The sequence below is a fragment of the Phaethon aethereus genome (genome assembly GCF_964289735.1).
Source record: "Phaethon aethereus genome assembly, chromosome: W".
NCBI classification, from domain to species: Eukaryota; Metazoa; Chordata; class Aves; order Phaethontiformes; family Phaethontidae; genus Phaethon; species Phaethon aethereus.
In genome coordinates this window covers 22,620,628-22,643,229 of record NC_138581.1, presented here as the reverse complement: position 1 = coordinate 22,643,229, position 22,602 = coordinate 22,620,628, and the positions used below count along the sequence as shown (strand labels likewise).

General features: G+C 46.3%; 1 protein-coding gene across 1 annotated transcript; it reads right to left on the bottom strand.

Annotated features, from left to right (window-relative positions):
• Window positions 1-411: 411 nt before the first annotated feature.
• LOC309415142 (serine/threonine-protein kinase PAK 3-like) lies at window positions 412-19,351 on the bottom strand (the record flags this gene model as incomplete). The annotated part of the gene is given in 13 exon segments (XM_082012585.1): window positions 412-504; window positions 1,664-1,801; window positions 6,678-6,874; window positions 7,316-7,415; window positions 8,262-8,378; window positions 8,380-8,407; window positions 9,263-9,375; window positions 10,694-10,742; window positions 13,118-13,181; window positions 16,603-16,759; window positions 17,075-17,181; window positions 17,184-17,208; window positions 19,301-19,351. Coding segments are annotated over 13 exon segments (1,239 nt in total).
• Window positions 19,352-22,602: the final 3,251 nt, after the last annotated feature.

Sequence of the window (22,602 nt, the reverse complement as noted above, 5' to 3'; positions counted from 1 at the left end):
TTTTTTTTTTTCTTAAACACTGGGTGGGTGTTGCTTCACTTGCTGTTTTGACTGTCACAATTTCAAAGTGAGTGTACAGCTTATTCACAGGGTGAGAAGGAAGGGGTCCTTCCAACTGAATTTGCTTTCCCTTGGAAATGGCTGAGGCAGGCAAGCATTTGTGGTCATTACCTCTCTGTCTTAAGCCCTGTTTCGTCTTAAAAATAAATTCAGGAGCCAGAAAGCAGGAAGAAGAGAAACAGTCATTTTTTACTCCTTGAGGGACTGGGTTGTTCTCCCTCCTACCACCATGACTGTGACCATTGGCTTCTTCATCCATCCACCTGTCCCACAGCACAAGTGTTGAGGTTCTGTAGAGTTTTATTCTCAGTCCTGCTCTGAGCTGGCATGGGAGAAAGCCGGCCTGAAGCACTAGTGGCTGCTGCCGTTCTTATTTGCTTCCCTTGCTTCAGTGATCAGCGGCGTCAGGCTGGAGAGAGGCTTGGCTAATTTTAGGAATGGATGCTGTGCAAAGGAAAAAAAGAAATGAACCATTACTTTCCAAACTCAGGTACTCACAGCCTCAAGCAGCATTTCTCTGGTTATGGGGAATACGCTGAAACAGGACTGAGGGGACCATCTGCACCTGCGTCTTCATGTCCAGTACCTTGCTATCACAGGCAAACAGGGCCCAAAATCCCGTTAATCCCTTTATCAAGTTGTCTTCAGCGTGCTGGGATTTCTGCCCTGCCAGCACTCTGGGAATGCTGTTTGCTCTCCCAGGGCCTTGTTCCTTTCAGGAAACGCAAGCTACTTACTTAGGTTCCTGTTTTCTAAAGACATGGGCTATTTGAGTTGTCAGAAAAGATCAGAGGCATAAGCCGTTCCTTAGGGAACTCCAATACCTCTAGGAAATGTTTATGCCAGGAGTATCTAGGCCCATGTGTTCTTCTGAAGGCCACGGAGGTACAGGTTTTCAGCACCAAGACAAGAGCAGGGACACCAGTGACAGTGCTGACAGACTCAGCTCTGGGTTGCAGTGAGAGCAGTGGCTACCATCCCATTTGCCACTATGTACAGCTGAATATACTACCAAAATTCAACACAGGGCCGCAAAAATGATCAGAGGGACAGAACACCTCTCCTAGGAGGACAGGCTGAGAGAGTTGGGGTTGTTCAGCCTGGAGAAGAGGAGGCTCCGGGGAGACCTTTTTGCAGCCTTCCAGTACTTAAAGGGGGCTTCTAAAGAAAGATGGGGACAGGTTTTTTAGCAGGGTCTCTTGCAACAGGACAAGGGGTCATGGTTTTAAACGACAAGAGGGTAGATTCAGGCTGGATCTAAGGAAGAATTTTTTTGCAATGAGGTGGTGAAACACTGGCACAGGTTGCCCGGAGAGGTGGTAGATGCCCCACCCCTGGGAACATTCCAGGCCAGGTTGGACGGGGCTCTGAGCAACCTGCTCTAGTTGAAGATGTCCCTGCTCACTGTACGGGGGTTGGACTAGATGACCTTTAAAGATCCCTTCCAACCCAAACCATTCTATGATTCCACTTATTTTCCTTTTGAAAAGCACCAAGACTGGAGACTAATATGAGGGGGTTCCGTCTCATGCCTTTGAGTTTAGCTGGTGAGAAAACCATTACATAGAACAGCTGTTTCGCTTGCAGCCGCGTCCCATTTTACCTGCAGAAGTTCCTTGGCAGACCCTCGCCTGTCCACATCCACCTCCAGGCAGCAGCTCAGAAAGTCGCGAAACACCGCGGACAATCGCTCAGGGTTCTGCAGCTCTGGTGTCCCGTTCGTAGCTATCAGATGCAGCGCCTAGAGAAAAAGGGAACATGAGACTCCACCTGTTTCCTTCATATCCATAACTGCTCAGATAGACCCCATTTTTTAAGGTTCGGTCTCCAGTGGCAGTTTCTTCCCTGGCAGGGGGTCAGACAGGATTTTTCTATAGCTACATAAAAAACCTTGAGGCAGCCACAGCTCTTCCAACATCAAAATGATCTTGCCTTGACAGCTGATTTCACTGAGAGGGTGGTCAGGCATTGGAACAGGCTGCCCAGGGAGGTGGTGGAGTCGCCATCTCTGGAAGTGTTCAAAAAACGTGTGGATGTGGCGCTTCAAGACATGGTTTAGGGAACATGGTGGCACTGGATTAATGGTTGGACTTGATGATCTTGAAGGCCCTTTCCAACCTAGTGATTCTGTGATTCTGTGAACTACATCAGCAAAAGCACATTTTGCTTCTCCAAGTAGTGACAGGCTTGTGACAGTGACAGTTTACAGGCTCTTTTAAAGAGTGAATTTGGCCTAACGCTATTATTTCAGAGGATTACTACAGAAAATGCATCTCGGCGGGGCTCACTGTTCCCTAAAGTACAGCTTCCATAAAGCAAAGGTAGACAAGTTTTTTGCTCTGCTCTTGATAAAAATGGTAACCAGATGGGAAAAAAGGAAATCCATCAGCTTAGCCCTTGGATAAAGAAACAGAAACATTGGGAACCTTTTTTTCAACACAGACACATAAGTTGCATGCACAAATATCTTATGAAGAAAATGCATCTTTGGGCAGACGGGAGCCAGCTGCAACAACGTCTTTCAGCAGTCTCCAAATTCCAGATCAGCGTCACTTATGTGTTAAAAGAAAAACTTTTAATGCTTGCTATCAGAAAAAGGAGTAATTCCATCGCTATGGTAACACTCCGCTACCTCAGAATTGGGAGTATTCACCTGTGTTAAGGGTTGAGGGCTCTGTGGATTCCCCTCCATGTTGTGCATAAATGTCCAGCTGCTCATCTGAATGCACAGTCATTCTGTGCACACAAGCCTAGCCAAACACTTGAAAATTCCAGCCTTTCTCCTCCTCAACAGCATCCAGCCGAAGCTAAGCTCAAGTTTCCTAAGCAAAGCCAAGGAAGTTCACTGCCAAGCAGCTGACGGTGTTCATGCAGCTGAGCAAGTCTTCCTGATATTCCTCAGGCCAAGGAAGTACAACGTCATTTTGCAAAACATAGGGTGAGCAGTAGCCAGCGTGGTTCGCTTGTAACCAAGGTCTAACATGCTGAGAAGCCAGCGAGATGAGTTCATTGAGCTTTTGCAAGATATTATGTAGAAACGTAAGACAAACCCTTTGAAATATTCAGACATAAACTTGCAGAATATGCCTAAAATACACAGCAATAATGATAGAAATAGACCGTGGGGGTCTTCCATTAAAACGTTGTCGTGGTTTAGCCCCAGCCAGCAACTATGCACCACGCAGCCGCTCGCTCACTCCCCCACGGTGGGATGGGGGAGAGAATCGGAAGAGTAAAAGTGAGGAAACTCATGGTTTGAGATAAAGACAGTTTAATAAGTAAAGCAAAAGCCGTGCACGCAAGCAAAGCAAAACAAGGAATTTGTTCACCACTCCCCATGGGCAGGCAGGTGTTCAGCCATCTCCAGGGAAGTAGGGCTCTGTCACGCGTAATGGTTTCTTGGGAAGACAGATGCCATAACTCCGAACGTCCCTCCACCCCTTCCTTCTTCTTCGTCCCAGCTTTGTATACCAAGCATGACGTTATATGGTAGGGAATATCTCTTTGGCCAGCCTGGGTCAGCTGTCCCGGCTGTGTCCCCTCCCAGCTTCCCGTGCACCCCCAGCCTGCTCATGCAGGCCAGCATGAGAAGCTGGACTGTCCTTGAGTACTTAGCAACAACTCAAAACATCAGCACCTTATCAACATTTTTTCATCCCAGATCCAAAACATAGCCTCACGCTAGCTTCTATGAAGAAAATTAACTCTACCCTGGCTGAAACCAGGACAAACGTCTGCCATTAGAACAGCTCTGTGCTACTGGCACTTAACTAGACCGGGACCACATTGACTTTGCTATTGTCCTCTTCAATACAGAGGAAAATTTCCAAGCCTAAAAAGACAAAGAAACGATCCTAGAGTAAAAACAATAAAAGGAAGCTTCTTTACTTTTCCCACAACATAAATGTCACAAAATCAGTCTGATCTTGTCCATCTGCAGCTGACCTCAGCCACCGGACACAGTGGTGAGCTGGAGTGCCTGTCCTCACTACGCTTCAATTGCGCTACCCGAGGGATGATACTACTCCTGCGGTAAAGGACTACAGCACCGATGGCAGCTTTGGGGGTTTTACTGCAGCCACATTCACCTGAGTGTGAAACAGGAGTGCCAGGACAAATGGAGCTCTTTTAGTTACTTGTTTCTTCTCAGAACATGAATCATGAGGAAGAGTCATCTTCAGCTCGGTACGGCCCCTTTTCAATATTTCTACCAGAACAGGAAAAGGTCTACGGAAAGCTGAAGTACCTTCTTATCACATATCTTTTGGTCTCCTATGATATGCAGCTGGCAAAGAAAAGCAAGTACTGTAGAAAGGAAATGAGTGTTTGCAGTAGCTGCAAATGGGCAATAAGCTCATTAATTTGTTTCACATGCCAAGAAACAAGAAAGGCTTCAGCAGACCATTACAGCTGCAGTCTGTGAAAGCAAGATCCTAAAGGTATCCAGGCCACCCAGATATGTGACAGAACAACATACAGATGATTAAGAAGCCTGAAACTGTAGAAGATCTGCAGCATTTGAAAAAAATGCTACAGTTTTGAGGCAAATTGATGCGCTGTGGTTAAGAAATGAAAAAGAAATGCTTAAGGGTTTGTTTTGTTTCTGTGTGTTTGGGGTGATTTTTTTAATTGAAATCAGGAGGAGGCCCAACCTGCATTTCAAAGGGTTTTTATCACACCAGTGTTTGTCCCCCAGGCCCTAGGCATGCGCCGGATGGAAGGAAATCACTGTGAGAGGAAACAAATACCATCACAGACACATCCAGGACACACATGGCTCGAAAATTGTTCATTCCTGTGAGTTCTGCATCAGCTGGAAAGAACGTGAGCAGCATGGGATGCGCCTGCTCTACACGTGGAAAACAACACTGCATCTACATGAAGACTGCTGCTAACTCTAGGATTAATGAGCCTTTCATGCCCTTACAATTTATTTAGGTCTTTAAGTAACGGAAGCTCCTGTGTGCCTTCCATTATTAAAACAATCCTTCATAAAAATGAAAGAGCATCCTTTTGTTTCCAGGCTTTGCAGAATTCCCTGAACGTTGTCTAAACATGACTATTAAAGCCAACAACTACTGTGTGCCACCAGCTAAAAACCTTTGCTGTCAAAACAGGCCCTGCTCATAAGCTCTCCTGTTTGGGCGCAGCCGAGACCTCTCACTGAAGTCCCTGATTCCACATACAACAGCAGATGGATCCTGTCCCTGTTGGGGTTGATTGACCTTAATAAAACTAGCTGATAACTGGGGAACTTCAGGCAGTCCATCACAGGCTGTTCACTGTTCCTAGCTCAGGGGCAACAACCTCTGAAAAAGAGCCCAGGAAGCCAATGCAGAGGGAAGCAACTTCAGGTGCCTGATTTTCATCTACCACAGTTTTACTAAGACACCTGAAGATGCCTTGAAGCTCTAAGTGTCCAAGCTGATCTTATCTCCAGCAGGAGATGAGGCATGTATGGAGAAAAAAAGCATCTCAAAGAATCTGGGTGAGGGCAGGAAGAGCTGAATGTGACTTTGGTCAGAGAGAAGAAATCCAGTGATCTTTCTCACAAACAGTTGACCTGAGGCTTCTCGAGGAGCCCTAATCAGCATTTGAGGTTAAGGAGGCAGGGAACTTTCAGCATCCCGACCAGTCATGCTAATGCTCTTCACGGGTTTTTGCTGCCTTATGCAAGGCAAATGCATTTTTTGCAAGGGTCTCCCAGGGAAGCAGGTGAAGTATGGGCTCCTCTCTTTGCTTGGCCAGGGATATTTCCTGACCATTCTCTTGTTTCTTCTTTCAGTCTGCAGTACGCAGTCGGGGTGCCACAGACCAGAGAGAGCGCAGCCTTACTGCTATGAGAAAAGCTAAAAGTCAGGCTCTATTTTAATTCTAGCCTTAATAAGAATTGCATATGTATACGCATAGAGCAAAATTAATTTCCTCCTGAATTCCTGCATCCTGTCAGGAATTAACTGTGCAGCATTGAGCTCTGTTTCAGCTCTCAGTCATGAGGTGTTATCTTGGCAGACGTTCTTCCACTATGACACGCTCCTTTGGTATAAGAACTGGTCATTTCATTTTAAGGAATTAGGACAAAACTGGAAACTTCAAAACATCAAAATACATTAGCTTACTACAAGTATCTGTGCTAAAACATACTTGTAGAAATGCATTTGCTAAGAAGTAATTATGGCGTTACTAGAACCAGTGACACTTCCTGAAAGGCGCAGGTGAGCAATCGGCACTGATCTGAGTTTGGAAAGACTTCTCCTGCAGGTACAGTTGAAATACTTGTCATAAAAATTCCCCAACTGGAGGATCTTGCTGCTGAAAAATTCTTGTCATTCAGAGATACAGCTCAAAGAGAGTTCCAAAAGCGCATGAGAAATCTCAAGCATCGTTGAGGGCAAAAATGACACATCTCTGAACGGGCTACATGTCACTTCTCTTTTAAGGTTCTCCCATTGACATAACGACAGCGACAGTATATGCCGATATGCTCCAGTGACATTTTTAGAAGCAGCCCTTGGTGGAACTAGTTCAAGCTGGTGTAACTGGGATTTTGTCTCATGGGAGACAAAACATGGGGCAGGTTAGAAAGACGGTGGTATCTGGTTTTATTTGCACCTTACCCTGAGAGGATGAGCATTAACGTAAGGAGGTTCTCCTTGCACCATTTCTATTGCCGTGATCCCAAGCGACCAGATGTCCACTTTGGGCCCGTATGCGTTTCCCGACACCACTTCTGGTGCCATCCAGTAAGGAGACCCGACCATCGTGCTCTGTTGACTCTGCTCAGGGGTGATCTGAGCACACAAGCCAAAATCAGCTGAGGAAAAAACCAAGTACTGTTAAAGGCAGCTTGATTTATGAAACCAAGCAAAAGAAATCCCGTCCAGATGCCTCAGAAGGCGTTGTTGAATCTATCTGGTAAAGCGGCCGTGCTCTGTTTACTCAGTGCTCGAGCCGAGGAAATACTGAATTGGCCACTTAAAAAACCCCTCAAGTTTCATGCAGTGGCTTTTATTCACTTGAAGCTTTAGATTATTCTTTATTACTGTCCCTTCTGGAAGGGACCTACACAAACCGAAACCACTCTTTACACCTTTTTCCTTTCTGTACCTCTCTGGACGTTGGCACTGTACTCTTAGCTCGCACCAGTGGTCTGCCAGTGCACTACCACAGGCATCGCTTTTGGGTAACGGGCAGTCAGTCAAAAGCAGCCCCACACCACGTCCTGGGAATGCTGCACCTGACCAAGGATACCTACCCAGTTTGACAGATCCATCCATTCCAAGGAGGATATTGTCACTTTTGATGTCTCTGTGGATCACTTGGTTGGAATGAAGGCAATCCAGAGCTTGCAGGCACTCATAGATAAAAAAGAAACATGAGGGTAAAACTTACTTAGTGACCAGATTTCATCACACAAGAAAAGAAATGGCTCTAAAGGATTTAATTTCTAGTTGAATTGGGAGTAATGGCAGAATATTGTGCTCTCAAGAGGAATAGCTTGCTGCTTCAACACAGAGTAATAACTTCCTAAATGAAGGCGTAGTAGCTTTTGAAACAGAAATGTCAATTCTTGCCACAGACTGTCCCCTGAAAGCACACACGGAATGACTGCTGCTGCAGGGAATGTGCTATCTCCACCCAGGTGACAAACTATGGTTTGCCAAAAACCAAAAAGTCCCTTCCTTCTGTATAAGATGGATCACTTTTGGGTCGGAGGTCGCATGAGAAAGATTTTATTGTTAGGCTTGACGGCAGATCTGGAAATAGCGCGTTAGTCATTTTTCAGGAGCAACCACCATTTTGGGTGGAGTGCTATTCTTTTAAGCCGAGGACTGTGATGAAGGAGCCCCTATTTTTCTCTGCTGGTATTTTAAAATTCTGTCACCAGCATGTTTGCTTGTACACGAAAGGAATGCAGTACAGGCATGCTCCAGGCAAAGGTTTAGAGAGGCAAAGTTGAGAAGAGTAAAACTAAAAACAAACAAAAAAGAAGTAGTACAATAAAATTATATGAATAAAACAACAGAGTGTAATAAGTGCAGCGATACTGGCAGGCAGTTCACTTAAGATGCTCTTTCTTCTCCGTATCATAAAAGCAACACAGAAACAAAGCTCTGAACATGAAACCTCTCATCTTCTTACCACCTGCTTAGAAGTACCATCCTGTCCCAGTAATCGGAAGCACAGGCGGGATCCCTTACCTCCCTACAGACAGCTGCTATCTGTCCTTCATCCATACATGTCTCCTCAAGAACATCATTTAAAGAGCCTCCAGCTAAGTATTCCATAACCACCCTGAGTGTGTGTCGTGTCCTGAAACCAGGACAGTGTGTCACCGACGAGGTAGCTGAAAGAAGAAAACAATGGCACTGAGATGAATGTGCACGGCTAAATTACCTCAGGAAAAAGGCTACAGCTGATTTTGTTTCCAGGTCATTCTTACATGAGAACAGGATAACATGAATAGACATTCCCTCCAGGCTACACAGGACTTAGAATCTGTGCGGTCTAAATGAGGAAGGCCCATAAGTGAACAATTAGAGGTCCGAGCTGGCAAGCAAGTGAAAAATTGAAGTTCAGTAATGGGAAAGATAAATCTTGGAGCAGGACATATCCCATCATCTGGTTCACCATCTTAACACGCACATTCCATGATCAGCTCCAGGAACAAGGCAACACAACTTCCATCATTGTCCATGCTAGGAGGGTGTGTACCAGTGAGGACAGGAATTGGTCAACAGTTTGGAAAACCTACCAGAAAATACATCCAGGAACAGGAAAAACAATTTAAAAAGTGGCAAATTACGTGTTTCTGCAAACAAGTACTTCGCCTTCCTCATATTCACAGCAATGGAAAATAGCAGGAACGGCCCAAAGGAAGTAATTTCGATGAGGATTTATCAGCACTTATGATAAGACACAGAAAAGATGACCAACTTAAAAAAACACAAAACCAAACAAGCCAACAACAAAACAACATGGAGGTAGGCTGAGATGGCTGTGCCAGGTCCTTGAAAACAGTCTTAAACAATATATGCCAGAAAAGATTAATGCAGACAAAATGCAGTCTCCTCCCATACACTGGCTATGAGTAGATAAACAATAGAGGTCAATTTTCTGCCAGCGACCAAAGGGGTTTTTAAAAAGGTTTGGCTTGCAGCATGTAAATGAACATTCACGTGATCATACCAGAACTACTCACCTGTCTAAATAGTTCACAATATTGGAGCTCTTGTTTTCTCTCATGATGAGGATTTCGTTAACAATTAGTTCCTTTTTGGGCTGTTGTTGGAGATTAATTTGCTTTATGGCCACCTAAAACGACATTGAAAGCCATTAACTTGAGTAGTCTGTTGCACAAGGTCCCAATGAACATGGAGCGAGTGGTTTTGGAATGACATAGCAGAGCTGTGCCAAACTGTCTTGGTATCAGACCAAAGAGCTCAGTAACTTACATTACAACACCCGATTTCTCTGCTAGCCTGGGTGCTAGTTACAGGACACATGGCCATATACATTTTGTCTTGTAAAATCTGTACAAATGCTCTTTAAACTATCAAGCACGCATCTCTAACAACACTCTCTGGATCGACATTCTTCTCAGACGGTCTTAGTTTACCACCACTATTATTGTTGATGCACATTTTGCAAGCAGGAAGTGATTTTGTTACTGCCAAGATACACAAAAACTGCTGGTAATGCTTTAGTAATTGTACGATTTGTCATCATTATTTCAGCAACTGCTGTTACTCTTGACTTGACTGCATAACAGAGAGAAAACACAGACGTACATTACATTTAAAAAGCCATACTAAAACAATCATTAAGGTTACACACACAAAAAATACAATCCTGGCACTTCCTAGCTTCTTGAATCTTGATTTTGCAACTCGAAATACACATTCCTTAACACAGTTTAGATTGGCAATTACTTTGAGGGTTTCAAAAAAATAATCCATTCTATGTCATTTTATGGATACACCCCGGGTTCTAAGCAGGGGTAGACCTCTATCTAAGAGCGGTTATAAAGTGCCTCTGTCTAGTCCTGCTCTCAACATGGCACGAAAGAGACCACCCCTCCGCTCCCATTCCTGGGTTTCTAGCCACATTTTCAGGCAGGGTTTGTATAGGTTCAAGAACGCTTGCCTTGGAAAAGGAAAGGAATGTGAAGAGGCCGCTTTAAATCGGCCACTACAGGGACTGTCAAAGCTAACGCCGCTTTCCTTCAAGATTCGTTTCTCACCCTCCTGGCCCCCACTTCCCTGCGAGCACTTCACAGGGTGTAATGGGCTGTCACCGACACCAGACTTAAACACGACTGTTTGGTTTGGGAGAGATCTTTGCTCTTGATATACGTCTTCTCATCTGGCAGACGAGAGAATGATTTCTAAACCAATACATTGATGCTGGCAATAAAAATGATACTGTTTTTATCAGTCCCAAAAGCTTGCTGGGATTTCTGAAGGCTGAAGGCAGCAGATGATGTATTTTGCCAGCTGACACTAGCCTGTGCTTCAGAGGAACCGCCTTGGCAGTAAAGATCTACTGGCCACCCAAAAACCCCATCCACCCTTTGCACCAGAGGGGAGAGCACTAAAGACCTGCAAAATCGGCTGGGACTGTAGACACTTACCTCTTGTCCTGTGGTGATGTCGATCGCCATGTAAACAGTTCCTGACGCCCTAGAAACAAAACAGCAGCAAAGAAAGGAGCACTTTAGTCCCTAGGAGTGAAAGCAAGCCCAGACAGGAGATCTCTGCTGCCTGTAGGGTTTAAAAAACACCGTTGTTCACCCACCCCTTCAGGCAGCAGCGCACAGCGCAGCAGCCCACCAGCCCTCTGCCACACAGGGTATCCAAGAGAAAACTTATGCCCATCATGAAGAACAAGGGATGTCCAACATGAGGAAAGGATCCAGACACAGCTTTCTCCAGCATAGCAAAGCAAGGAAACTATTCTCCAGCCATCCTACGAGGTCACAGCTAGAGCAGGTTAAGGCATGTTGTGCTCCAAACAGGGGAACCTTAGACAGCTTCTTTAGGTGTCAAGAGCCGTCAGCAGCTGCTTCTGTTAGGTGCACCGGACACGTGAAGGACTCTTCATGGTATCTGTATTTTCCTCCTGTGGCAGACACAGGTCGTGTTGTAGAGCCACCAGAAAGAAATGGTGCTCTCATCTGTGGACTAGGCAGTGTGGCGTTTTGTTTGCCATCTGCCTCTCGTTAAAAGAGGTTCTTCCCCTGTAATGATGTGAAGGGCCTGAAAGGCCACGATCAGAGGAAACCCCTTTGGGTTTAAAGTAACTGCAGGCTTGTAAACCCCATTAGTGTTCCTTGTGAGCTAAGCACAGGTTTACACTGCCATCATGTCAAAGCTGACGTCTGCATGGGCAGTGAGGCAAGGGAGAGCCAGGGAAGGAATTTTGAGAAGTGGGAACACCCATCCGGCAAGTGTCCCACTGACTGACAATGCCAAAATCAGTTTGCTCCTTTTCACCTGATCCCCCAGCTTGTTTGTGTACCTGCAGGCTGAAATATGTCTGAAGCACTGGAATCCAACAGGCACCAGAAATTATTTTTTTCTGGAGGATCTTTCCCCATCACTACAAATTGACCTGCGGCATGACAGTCACGAGCTGGAGGAAATCATTTGAGAGACCCTTTTAGGCCAGATATTAGCCACTTCCCACCAGCTGCTGAGGCACCTTTGTACCAGCTCACTCCTAGGATGGGCAAAACAAAAGACTGTGAGGGCGATGGTCCTACTGTCACGGTCACATGTGCTTCACACGTATGTTTCTTCTGGCTCTCACTTTTTCAGTCGACACGTATCTTTTCAGAGCCTGGCACAGCTCTAAGTGTCCACTGACATTTTACCAATGACAATGAGAACCAAACCTTCGGGTACAACGCAAGCGGCAATCCCAGAAAGGGTTTTTATACAATGAATGGAGCAGAAACACCTTCCCACAAGTGCCCCACCAAACAAGAAGTGTCTACGATAAAGCCTGCCAGAGAAAGAGCATGAGTGCGTCTGGCTTTCTGCAGCATCTATCAGTTCTAGGTCAGCAACGTGCTACCCTGACTTCAAACCTCACAAGCAGTCACGGTTTCTTTACAAACACTAAGGTCACCTGCCTTAACAGGCAGGAAAACATCTCCCAATGTCAGAGAACAGCTTCTGTCAGACACTGACAGCAGCGTGATCCTGGTGCTACACAATGGCGCTGGCCCTCCCGGAACTACGACACAGCCACAGAAACTTTGACCGAGCAGGGAGTCTGTCTGTATTTAAAAGGCAAGTCAGATACCTAATTTTGATGTCATTTATTTTGTTCTTGCCTCCTCACGTCGGAACCATTTCAAATCAATCCTAGTTACAGTAAGCACGGTTGGGTTTCAAAGGGAAATAGCCTGATGGGGTTTTTTCTGTAAACTCCTAAAACCTGCAGGATCCACGAGTGGTCTGCCATCAGGAAGAAGATGCATTTTCTCATCGAGTACTTTGTGCTTCAACTCTCTGTTTATTACTGAATTTTTGTTCTTTACTGCCTCGGCTAGAAAAGAGAGCTTATTATTTAATCTCTGGGTTCTGTTGCTAAACTATGTGGTTATAATCCAGATCACTGAATATCTTTTTAAGCAAAATATTTGAAAGAAATGGTATTGAGAACTGTTATCCATCTGACAACTAGCAGGTGCTAAGTGGCTCTTTTAGGCAACAAAGTTTTTTTGCCATTCTTTAGCGTGGCCAGATTATTTTGCGACATACAAAAAAACTATTCCCCCTAAGAAAATAAGCAAACAGGGGCCACACACTTGAGGGACAGTAGACCTTCCCGGTCCTGCTCCTTGCTGCAGACAAGACATTGGCTCCATCAGGCTGTCTTTGGCCGTGCCTTCTGACCACACTTATAAATTCGATCCATACTGAGAGACAGGAGAATCTAAATCCAGGGTTGTCTGAACACGTCTGGAGCTTGCCCGACTTCACGCTTGATATTACACCAGCAAAATACCTGGCCCATTTTTCGTGTCAGTAACTGTGGTCGGACTTACCCTTGGCCAATTTGCTCCAATTCAGTATATTTCTTCTTAGGATCTCCCATGCTCACAACGCTCCCTGAAAGAAACAAAATTAAAGATGCTCACTGCAAACTGGAGATACCAACTTTCAGCAGGTCAGAAATGCAGCTCCACTGTCTGGGCTTGTGAGTCGTTTGTAGCCACTTGGGGAACAACAACAACAATAACTTGGGCACACAGGCAGCTCCATAGCAGAAACAACCTCCGCAAAGACGGATTTTCTACAGTCCTTTGGAGAGTTACCTTGACAGCAAACTAAGAGCATGGAGAAACATTCACAGCAGACAGGTATCGGAAAAGAACAAGCACCAATGCAAGTGTTTGTTGTCGAGAAACACTAATGAGCGCTGGAACAACAGAGCCTTTATTTCCTTAGGAATAAATACTCTGTGTGATTCAACAGAAGGTTTAATACTTCCAAAGATTACATGCACCTTGGGTTCTGGAATCAATTTTGATGAACAGGTGCCATTTTCAGAACAGGAAAAATATTGCAGAGTGTTTCCAAGAGGGGATCTTCTCAACCTTTCAGCAGTTTGCCGGAAGAATGCCTTTATGTTTTTAAAGAACAGCTTCTCATGTTATAACCAGGAATGATGGGGTTTTAAGAACTATCACCATCATCACTCATTACCAGGCTAAGTTCTGAAGACCTTGCTTATGCCACTTTAAGAACCACACTGCTTGTTTGCAACCTGACTGGGATTGACACGCATTTGCCCTGCACTCTCAACACTGCACGCATGTCGATCTCCACAGAATCACAGAATGGTAGGGGTTAGAAGGGACCTCTGAAGATCATCTGGTCCAACCCCCCTGCCAAGGCAGGATCACCGAGGGCAGCTTGCACAGGAACGCGTCCAGTCGGGTTTGGAAGGTCTCCAGAGAGGGAGCCTCCACAACCTCTCTGGGCAGCCTGTTCCAGTGCTCCATCATCCTCACAGTAAAGAAGTTTTTCCTCATGTTGAGGTGGAACTCCTGTGCTGCAGTTTATGCCCATTGCCCCTCGTCCTGTCACTGGGCACTACTGAAAAGAGACTGGCTCCATCCTCCTGACAGCCACCCTGCAGATATTGATAGACATTGATAAGGTCCCCTCTCAGTCTTCTCTTCTCCAGACTAAACAGCCCCAGGTCTCTCAGCCTTTCCTCATACAAGAGATGTTCCAGTCCCTTAATCATCCTCGTAGCCCTCCGTTGGACTCGCTCCAGGAGTTCCCTGTCTCTCTTGAACTGGGGACCCACAACTGGACGTAATAGTCCAGATGAGGCCTCACCAGCGCAGAGTAGAGGGGGAGGATAACCTCTCTCGACCTGCTGGCCACACTCTTCTTAATGCACCCCAGGATACCATTGGTCTTCTGGGCCACCAGGGCACAGTGCTGTCCCATGGATAACTTACTGTCTACCAATATTATGCTTATTCACAAATAAGCACAGCCGTGGTGGACAGCACGAACAGCAATATTCCTCAGGCTGCCGCATTACACAGGCAGCTGCACAAACGAGATGCTGATCATTCCAGCAGTAAGGCTCAGAAGCCAGGCCAGATGGGGTGCTGCCGCCTCCCGGAAGCTCTGCGCTGCAGCAGCGAGAAGGCAGGGCCGGCGCGTCCAGCACAGGGCATGGGACAGTCCGGGTCCATCAGCCGCTGTGCAGCTCATGTGCTACTGACAGCTAAAATTAAGGCATGCACTGCTTGACGGCTTCTTGCCCACTCAGAGGTGTAGGCAGTCTGCACGGGAGGGGAAGAAAGCAGTAATTAGGATACTCTGGGTGTGTCGAATGAGAGCGCCAAGATCTGATGAACTCAAACAAATCTGAAGGAACAACTGAAAAAATAATATTGTTTTTTCTGGTCCGGTAGATTCCTAGACAAAATAAAAACAATGAAGCAGAGGTGATGGCTCAAAGCAAATGACTCCTAAAGATTTAACTTGGAACGTACAACACTGAGATGCTTCCAGAAGATTAGTTCAGGAGGAAAGACTTCCGAAGTTTCACAGAGATTTTGTTTGACTGATCTGGCAATATTCCTGTATCACAACGACAATCACATACTTGCTTCTTCCCCTGTGCATCCGAAACAAAACTAGGTGATGTTCTCTTCACTGTAAGGAGTAACAAACACCTCTCTCGCCGGCCCAGGCCATTTCTCTGCAGCAGAGGGCTTTAGCATCCAAAGGGGCACCTGACTGCGTGCCTAGCCAGGAATCCCGCCTGCCAGCACGGCAAGAAGACGGGGCATCAACACCATCTGGTACACTCCCTGATGAAACTATTTTGCTGGCCTTGGCAAAATGGCTAATGGGAGCTGTAGGAGAACAGGTTTCCTTTGCCCCGCGGGACTCGCTCCCCTCACCTGGCACTCCAGCAACGCCAGCCAGGGCTCACTGCTGATGGCAGGGTTAGCGCCTGCCTGCTGCCGGAGGATGCTGACACAGTCTCGAGTAGCCTGAAGTGGTCCTTCCCTGCTGTGCCAGCCTGCAAGAGTTGGAGGATCTACCTAAGGAGCTGGGCTCTCTTATGACCCCAACAATTTATTATCTGAGAACACAGCACCAGCAGATATGACGTGCAAGAAGCAGATTCGGTTGGTTGTACAGCAGAATCACAAAGGGCTTGACGTGTTTTCCTTGCAGGGCACTTTTACCTGGTCATGCCACATAGCTGTGTCCCTCTGATACATCTTTAAAAGCAGAAAGCTGAGAAATAAAATAAGGATTTTTATGAAAGACTGGGTTTTTTTCTCTTGGGACACATGGAAAACACCTCTTCCTCTCTCTCCATGGTGTCAACTGATGTTCTTTCAAAGGAGTTCTCTCTCACAGAAACATAGAATTCTTGTAAAAATGAACTCTGATATTAGAAGAAGCCGTAGTCGTAACAACAAGCATAAAAATGACACCAGTTGAACATCTGGGGCAGGAGAGCTCCTTGAGGCTGAAGGAATCCACTTAGTGCTGTAGTTGTCTACTGGGCAAAAAAACAAAACAAACCCCCCAAAAACACCACAAAACCAAAACTAAACACACAAAAACAACCCCCACAAACTGCCCAACAGATTTCTGCAAAGTATTTTGGCTCTGATGATTGGTGAGGAGTCAGGAGTCTACAGAGAATTTAGCAACCCAAATATTCTGTTCAGTTTGGCCATCAGCACACAGGAGTTCACGAAGTCGTTCACTAGGTCATAGCCTTCTGCTCAACCACAACCCATCTGCTTTTGCCTTGAGCATGGAAGGAAGCTCAGGCAACTCCAACCCAGTCATAGCTGCCCGCAGAGGCAGAAGGAATACCCAGAGTGCTCTCCCGCTTCCTCTAAGCACAACAACACTTTGTATAGGGAGTCGTAAGTGCCTCAGTGACACTAAACTGAGGATGAACACTTGGTACATACAAACCTGAGAGGTGCAGACAGTACGCTGCCTCATCAGACAAGAAATAGAGAATACGTACTCAGTTTCTCTAGGATCTCCTCATCTGCCAGCTCAGATTTTGTCTCCTGCCGATCTGTGTTTCTGGACAAAGCGTTTGATTGTCCACGTTGGAGAGTGGTGGCCACTTTAGCTGGTGCCAGTGCAGCGGCAGGTTCAGTTACAGAGCGTGTGTAGATCTGTGACAAGAAATGACTTTGTGTCAGAAAGGTGGCTTGCAGAGATGCCCCTGAGATCATATTGCAAATGCAAATGCTTAGGAAGATGCCTCTTCTCTGCTACTAAGATAAATTCACGGACCCTATCAGAATCACAGGAAACTCATGACTAAATGGGAAAGTTCAAACCCGATTGTCGTGGTGTCAGTGGCCTGGGTGAAGTACTGTCATGATAGGACTCCAGCGTGCAGAGTCTTCACCTGCAAGTGCTGTCTGATCAGAAACATGCAGCTCTGAATTACCCCAAATACAGCGCTAACCAACGCTGGGACTTACTGGTTTTGTGTGTTCAGGCCAGGGTGCGGGAACAGAGGGAGGTTCAATGCCGCCGCCTTCCTCCTCCTCATCACCTTCATCCTCTTCTTCAGAAACAGGCGGAGCTGGCGGGGTTCACATGCTGGTTTTGTGCTCTGTGGACAGACGGGAGCATGAGCGACAGTCACCACTTTGGCACTTGGGAGGTGTGATAATTACACACCACTTGGGTCTGCTCAGACATCTTCAGGAACCAAAGTAGACATGCCTGTAGTTCTACAAGCCCCAGTGCTAAGTTACACGTGGCACAGCACAATTTAAAGGTTACAAATGACCCTGCTGTTTTGTTAAGTTGTCTTGGCGTTTTGCATTCTTGCTGAAAACAAGTAAACCGTGCCTGTGCTTAGTCAAAGTCTAATTTCACAAAATGCCATGCTTGGATATATCACTAGAAGTCACATCTAGTTGCTGCTTAATTGCTTTGGCATTGTATCTACAGACATGGTAAGAGTTAATTAAGCTAACAGATGTCTACTGGCTACGTTAATCAATGCACATCAAAGGGCAAAGCCCGCTGCGTAGTCTTGTTGGGAATTTGCTTTTGGAGAGATGGCTATTTGTTTCTTTACTGTTTTAGCCATGGGCTAATCATATTGTCTGTTTCCATGGTGCTGAACTTCCCTCTCTTCCCTCTCCTTTTTCAGCACCAACCTCCTCTTTGCTTGCTCGTAAGTTCACACAGTGATCTTTCTCCTGTTTGACTGTGTCTCACCGCAGCAGGAGCCCAGAGGGAATGCAGCCCTCTCGGCAGCAAGGCGCGTCCTGCCGACCTGCCTGGGGCTGCCAGGCAGGCATCCCGACTGCTCACCCGGGCTCCCGTTACAGGCGGTGGAGAATAAAAGCCACCGCCAGGGTGTAGGTGACCTTCAGGCAGACTCCAGATGTGGGGCAGGCAAGGGAAGTCTGGCTGATCCGTTGGCGACGTGTAAACTGAAGCCTACAGTGCAGATCCTTGAAGTTCGGTGAGCTGAACCCCCCCACCAGTCCCAGCTGCTATGCAGATGCAGGGGCACGTTCTCACAAATTTATGTGCCTTAAGTCACCTGTACTTGGACACACTGTCACAGAGATACACACGCACACAGACAGCGTCCTGTATTTTCTGAGAGACTCAGCGCTGTTGCCCAACGTGTAAAGAGAAACAGTGCAACAGGTACTGAACTGGCCAAAGGAGGGAGCGAGACGTCAGACATCCTGAACACCGGATTAAGGGCCAACTCTCTCAAGCCAGGGGTGCCCTAATGGGAAGGGGAATGTTCCTTTGCCATGCGTTAGATCAGTGCATGGCTTTCCATGCATTGCTAGCACTTTGCTTACCTGGGGATAGAAGATGATTAAGGGAAAAATAAAGCAGGGAATAATCGCCCTCCTGTCATGTCAAATGCCTAGAACTATGTTTCCCACTGGGCTCTACGCTTGGTCTGACAGTGCTAAATTGTGCAGCTAAAACATATACAATGTCATCTTATATCAGGCCAGTCTCCCACTGAGGAGTCATCTTAACCCTATAGAAAGGCAAGCTTCTCTCTGTAAAAGCAGATTTTCATCTGTTTAAAAGTGCTTAAACAGAAAGGTAGGATACAGCCCGTTGCAAAGACACTACGGTTGATTTTCCTTCAGCCTACAAGGGTGGCACTCTGTCACACTGGCACACTGCATTCCTCACTGAGCATGGTCTAGAGCTGTTCGCTTTTCTACTAGTACAGGCTGTGCAGAGGGACAGGGACCTCCAGGGAACAGTTTCTCCGACAAGTAACCTGCAAGGGTGTGAACTGCGTCTGATGACCGCTCTCTCCACTGATGACAGAGAGCCTACACAGATACTTTGGGCAAAGCTGCTCACTGTTACAGCAGTAGTGGTAAAAGACACAACAATACCTTTCTCTGCTACTAAGATAAATTCACAGACCCTATCAGAATCACAGGAAACTCATGACTAAATGGGAAAGTTCAAACCCGATTGTCATGGTGTCAGTGGCCTGGGTGAAGCACTGTCATGGTAGGACTGCGGCCCGCAGAGTCTTCACCCACAAGTGCTGTCTGACCAGAAACATGTAGCTCTGAATTACCCCGTATACAGAGCTAACCAACGCTGGGACTTACTGGTTTTGTATGTTCAGGCCAGGGTGCGGGAACAGGGGGAGGTTCAATGCCTTCTTCCTCTCCTCATCAGATGAGAAAGCGTACCCTCCCGCTCACGCTGCCGAGCTTAACCAGCCCCCAGACAGGGATCCCCATGGGACCCTGCAGTATTAAACCAACCACTGCCGTAATCCTGGGCTGGGCTGGGCAGCAGGAAAAACACCGTGTTGTCGGTGTCTGGTAGGTGCTATTTTCAGCTTGTTAGTGGGACTGTGTACCTATCCAAACAGGTATCACAAGTTCATGGAAGCTCCTGTTAGAAAACAATAAAGAGAAAGACCGCAGAACAAATATTTTGAAAAAGAATTCTCATAGTAAGTTTCAGTGGATTATGCTGCTAAGTTTTATATGATTTCATACTGTGACTTATCTCAGCATTGTTAGTGAATGTGATTGCTGCTATTTTGTATTGGATAAATTGCCATCTTTAAGTTACAGGAAGCACAAAATCATGGACTATATCACTACACCAGAATCCCTGATACTCTATCCCTTTATTCATAAACCGTTGACCAAGTCTGGGACTAGGAGTGGATTCAGCCGCACCTAGACTCCTCTCTGAAAAGGACTTTAGAAAGCATGGGGGTCCACCCTGAACCTCGTGACTCAACAGGAGGGCATTCCTTTACTTTCTTTACCTAACCTTAAGTCATAAACCGTTGACCAAGTCCAGGACTAGGGGTGGATTTCGGTCCACTCTGGGCCTTGTGACTCAACGGGAGGGTCTCCGCTACTTTCTCTCCTCAATATACACATTAACTCGATTCGATAGACGAGTAAATCATTCCAGTTTAATTGTAATCTGGCTTCTCTCTGCACAGCTTTTCCACGTTGAATATGGAATAGAGTGGACCTTGCCATCGACTTCTGTAGAGTCGCGCTTTTTACAAATCTAGATTAAAATCATTCGCTTTCTGATATCTTCGGCAGTGATTCTTTAAGCAGCCGAAATTATCCATCTGTGACAGCCCAGGATGAAGGGAGGGGTGGCAGGAAGGTGTTTTAAGATTTCGTCATATTCCCCATTATCCTACTCTGATTTTGATTGGCAAGAACTTAAACAAATTTCCCCAAGTTGAGTTGGTTTTTGCCCGTGATGATAATTGCTGAATGATCTCTCCCTGTCCTTATCTCGAGCCACAGGCTTGTCCTTATATTTTCTCTCCCCTGTCCAGCTGAGGAGGGGGAGAGACAGAGCAGCTTTGGTGGGCACCTGGCATCTAGCCAAGGTCAACCCACCACATCTTCTCTACAGCTAATGCAAGAAATCCTTGAAAATTCTCCTCTATCACAAAACACCACAAAAAAATCCTCATAGTCCATAACCTGTTGCTCAAAGGATCCAAGAATAACTCATAAAATGCACAAAACAAGTATACACTGTACCCAAATCTGAACACCGTGAAGGAGCAAGGATGCAAAGAAACAAAAGTAAACATGACCTTTGGCCACTAATGCTTCTCCGGAAAAATGGTAATCATTGCTCCACCTACTATCTTCTTTCGTTCTAAAAAAAAACAAGAGAAGAAAAGTCACAGTTTCAATGCCATTTAGGGGACAAAAGGAGAAAGAGAATTCATTTCAGGAGTATTCCACAAGGTGGAAGTTTTTAAGGTTGCTGCTTGACCACCTGATTTTTGAACGTGGGTCTGACTCATTTTGGGGCCTGACACTGCCTCTTTCGCAGCTAGATGTCAACTTACCTACCGACAGGGAGGTGATTCGAGACAGTCAGCACGGCTTCACCAAGGACAAGTCCTGCCTGACCAACCTAGTGGCCTTCTGTGATGCAGTGACCACATCAGTGGGCAAGGGAAGAGCAACCGACGTCATCTATCCGGAGTTCTGTAAGGCCTTTGAGACAGTCCCCACAACAGCCTTCTCTCTAAATTGGAGAGAGAGAGATTTGATGGACTGTGGACTGTGCTGAGTGGTGCAGTTGACACGCCTGAGGGATGGGATGCCATCCAGAGGGACCTGGACAAGCTCGAGGAATGGGCCCGTGTGAACCTCCTAAGGTTCAGCATGGCCAAGTGCAGGGTCCTGACACAGTACTCCAGCTGGGGTCTTGCCACAGCGGAGTGGAGGGGCAGAATTCATGTACTTCATGGCATCCTTCAAATTTATGAAGGACTATCAACAGAGATGGGGTTGTCCATGAGCATGGGAACCACATGAAGTCTAGGAGTCAGCAAAGGCACCTGCTCTGAGCCCACCAGAGCATGTCTGCTCCAAAGCGTGGCAGCCTCCTGTCACACCGGAGGCAGCTCTACCTTCCCCTGTCTCCAGATGTCAGAGCTCGGGCAGGTCACTCTTGGGGTAGCAGCAGGAACACTTTGGCACAGGTAAAAAGCATTCCCAGAGCTTTCTGCAAGCATTTGCACATCTCACAGCCCAGGACAGCCATGCCTGTGATGGCCACACCGTTTTTACCCTGCCTCCCCCGACCAAGGTACGCTCTCATGCAAGAGCTTTGGTCCCCCCTGTCTCCCAAGGAAAACCAGAAAGTGTGTTACAACCACTGAGCTCCCGTGGGATATAAAGAAGTCTTGTCAGGCAGCAGTTGCTTCCTGCTGCGTAGGCTTTGAACTAGCCCTGGTGACAAAGCTGATCAGCCCATTGTGCTACATAAGAAAAAGCTCCTGTGTAAAGGTAGCTCTGAAGACATGCACAAGAGAACTTGACCAACAGTGGCCTCGCCTATACAAGTGGGCCTAGCATTAGAAGAAACCAGACAGAAACCAGCTGAAAGCAGCAAAGTTGCAACGAGATAGTGCCAACTCAGCTAATAAATATGCATTAAGCATGCTTGAACGGGGCAGGTTGTGCGCACAAATACACAAAAGCAAACAGTAACATGTCGTGGCCAAAGCCAATGGGTTTTTTAGCCTGCAAAAATGAATATGTGAGTAGCCTTAAAATTGCATATGAGGCATCGAGAATTGTAACGCGGGGTCCTTCTCAGGCTTACAGCCAAGAGGCACCTTTACAGCCGGCAATAAAAAGTGGTTTTAGCCAGTGTGTATGTCTGCTGCCTTCTTTCTTCTACCCACACATGAACTAGGAGAGAAGAAAAGTGCAAGCAAATCCATTTCAGTGAAAGTTTATGTCGACATTTAAACAGCAAAACGTCTCAATACTTATGTTGACCCTTACATAGTTATTTATTTCATCTTCCTTTGATATGTAACTAAGCACATCCTCTGCTACCTACAGGCTTTCCTCCCAGCCTCCCAGCTCTCCTATGTACGAAACACAAGCTATAAATGCTACAAAACAAACAAACAAAAAAACCCCAAACCCACCTGCTTTGGTGGACACCAAAACACTCATGACTTTCTCAAACT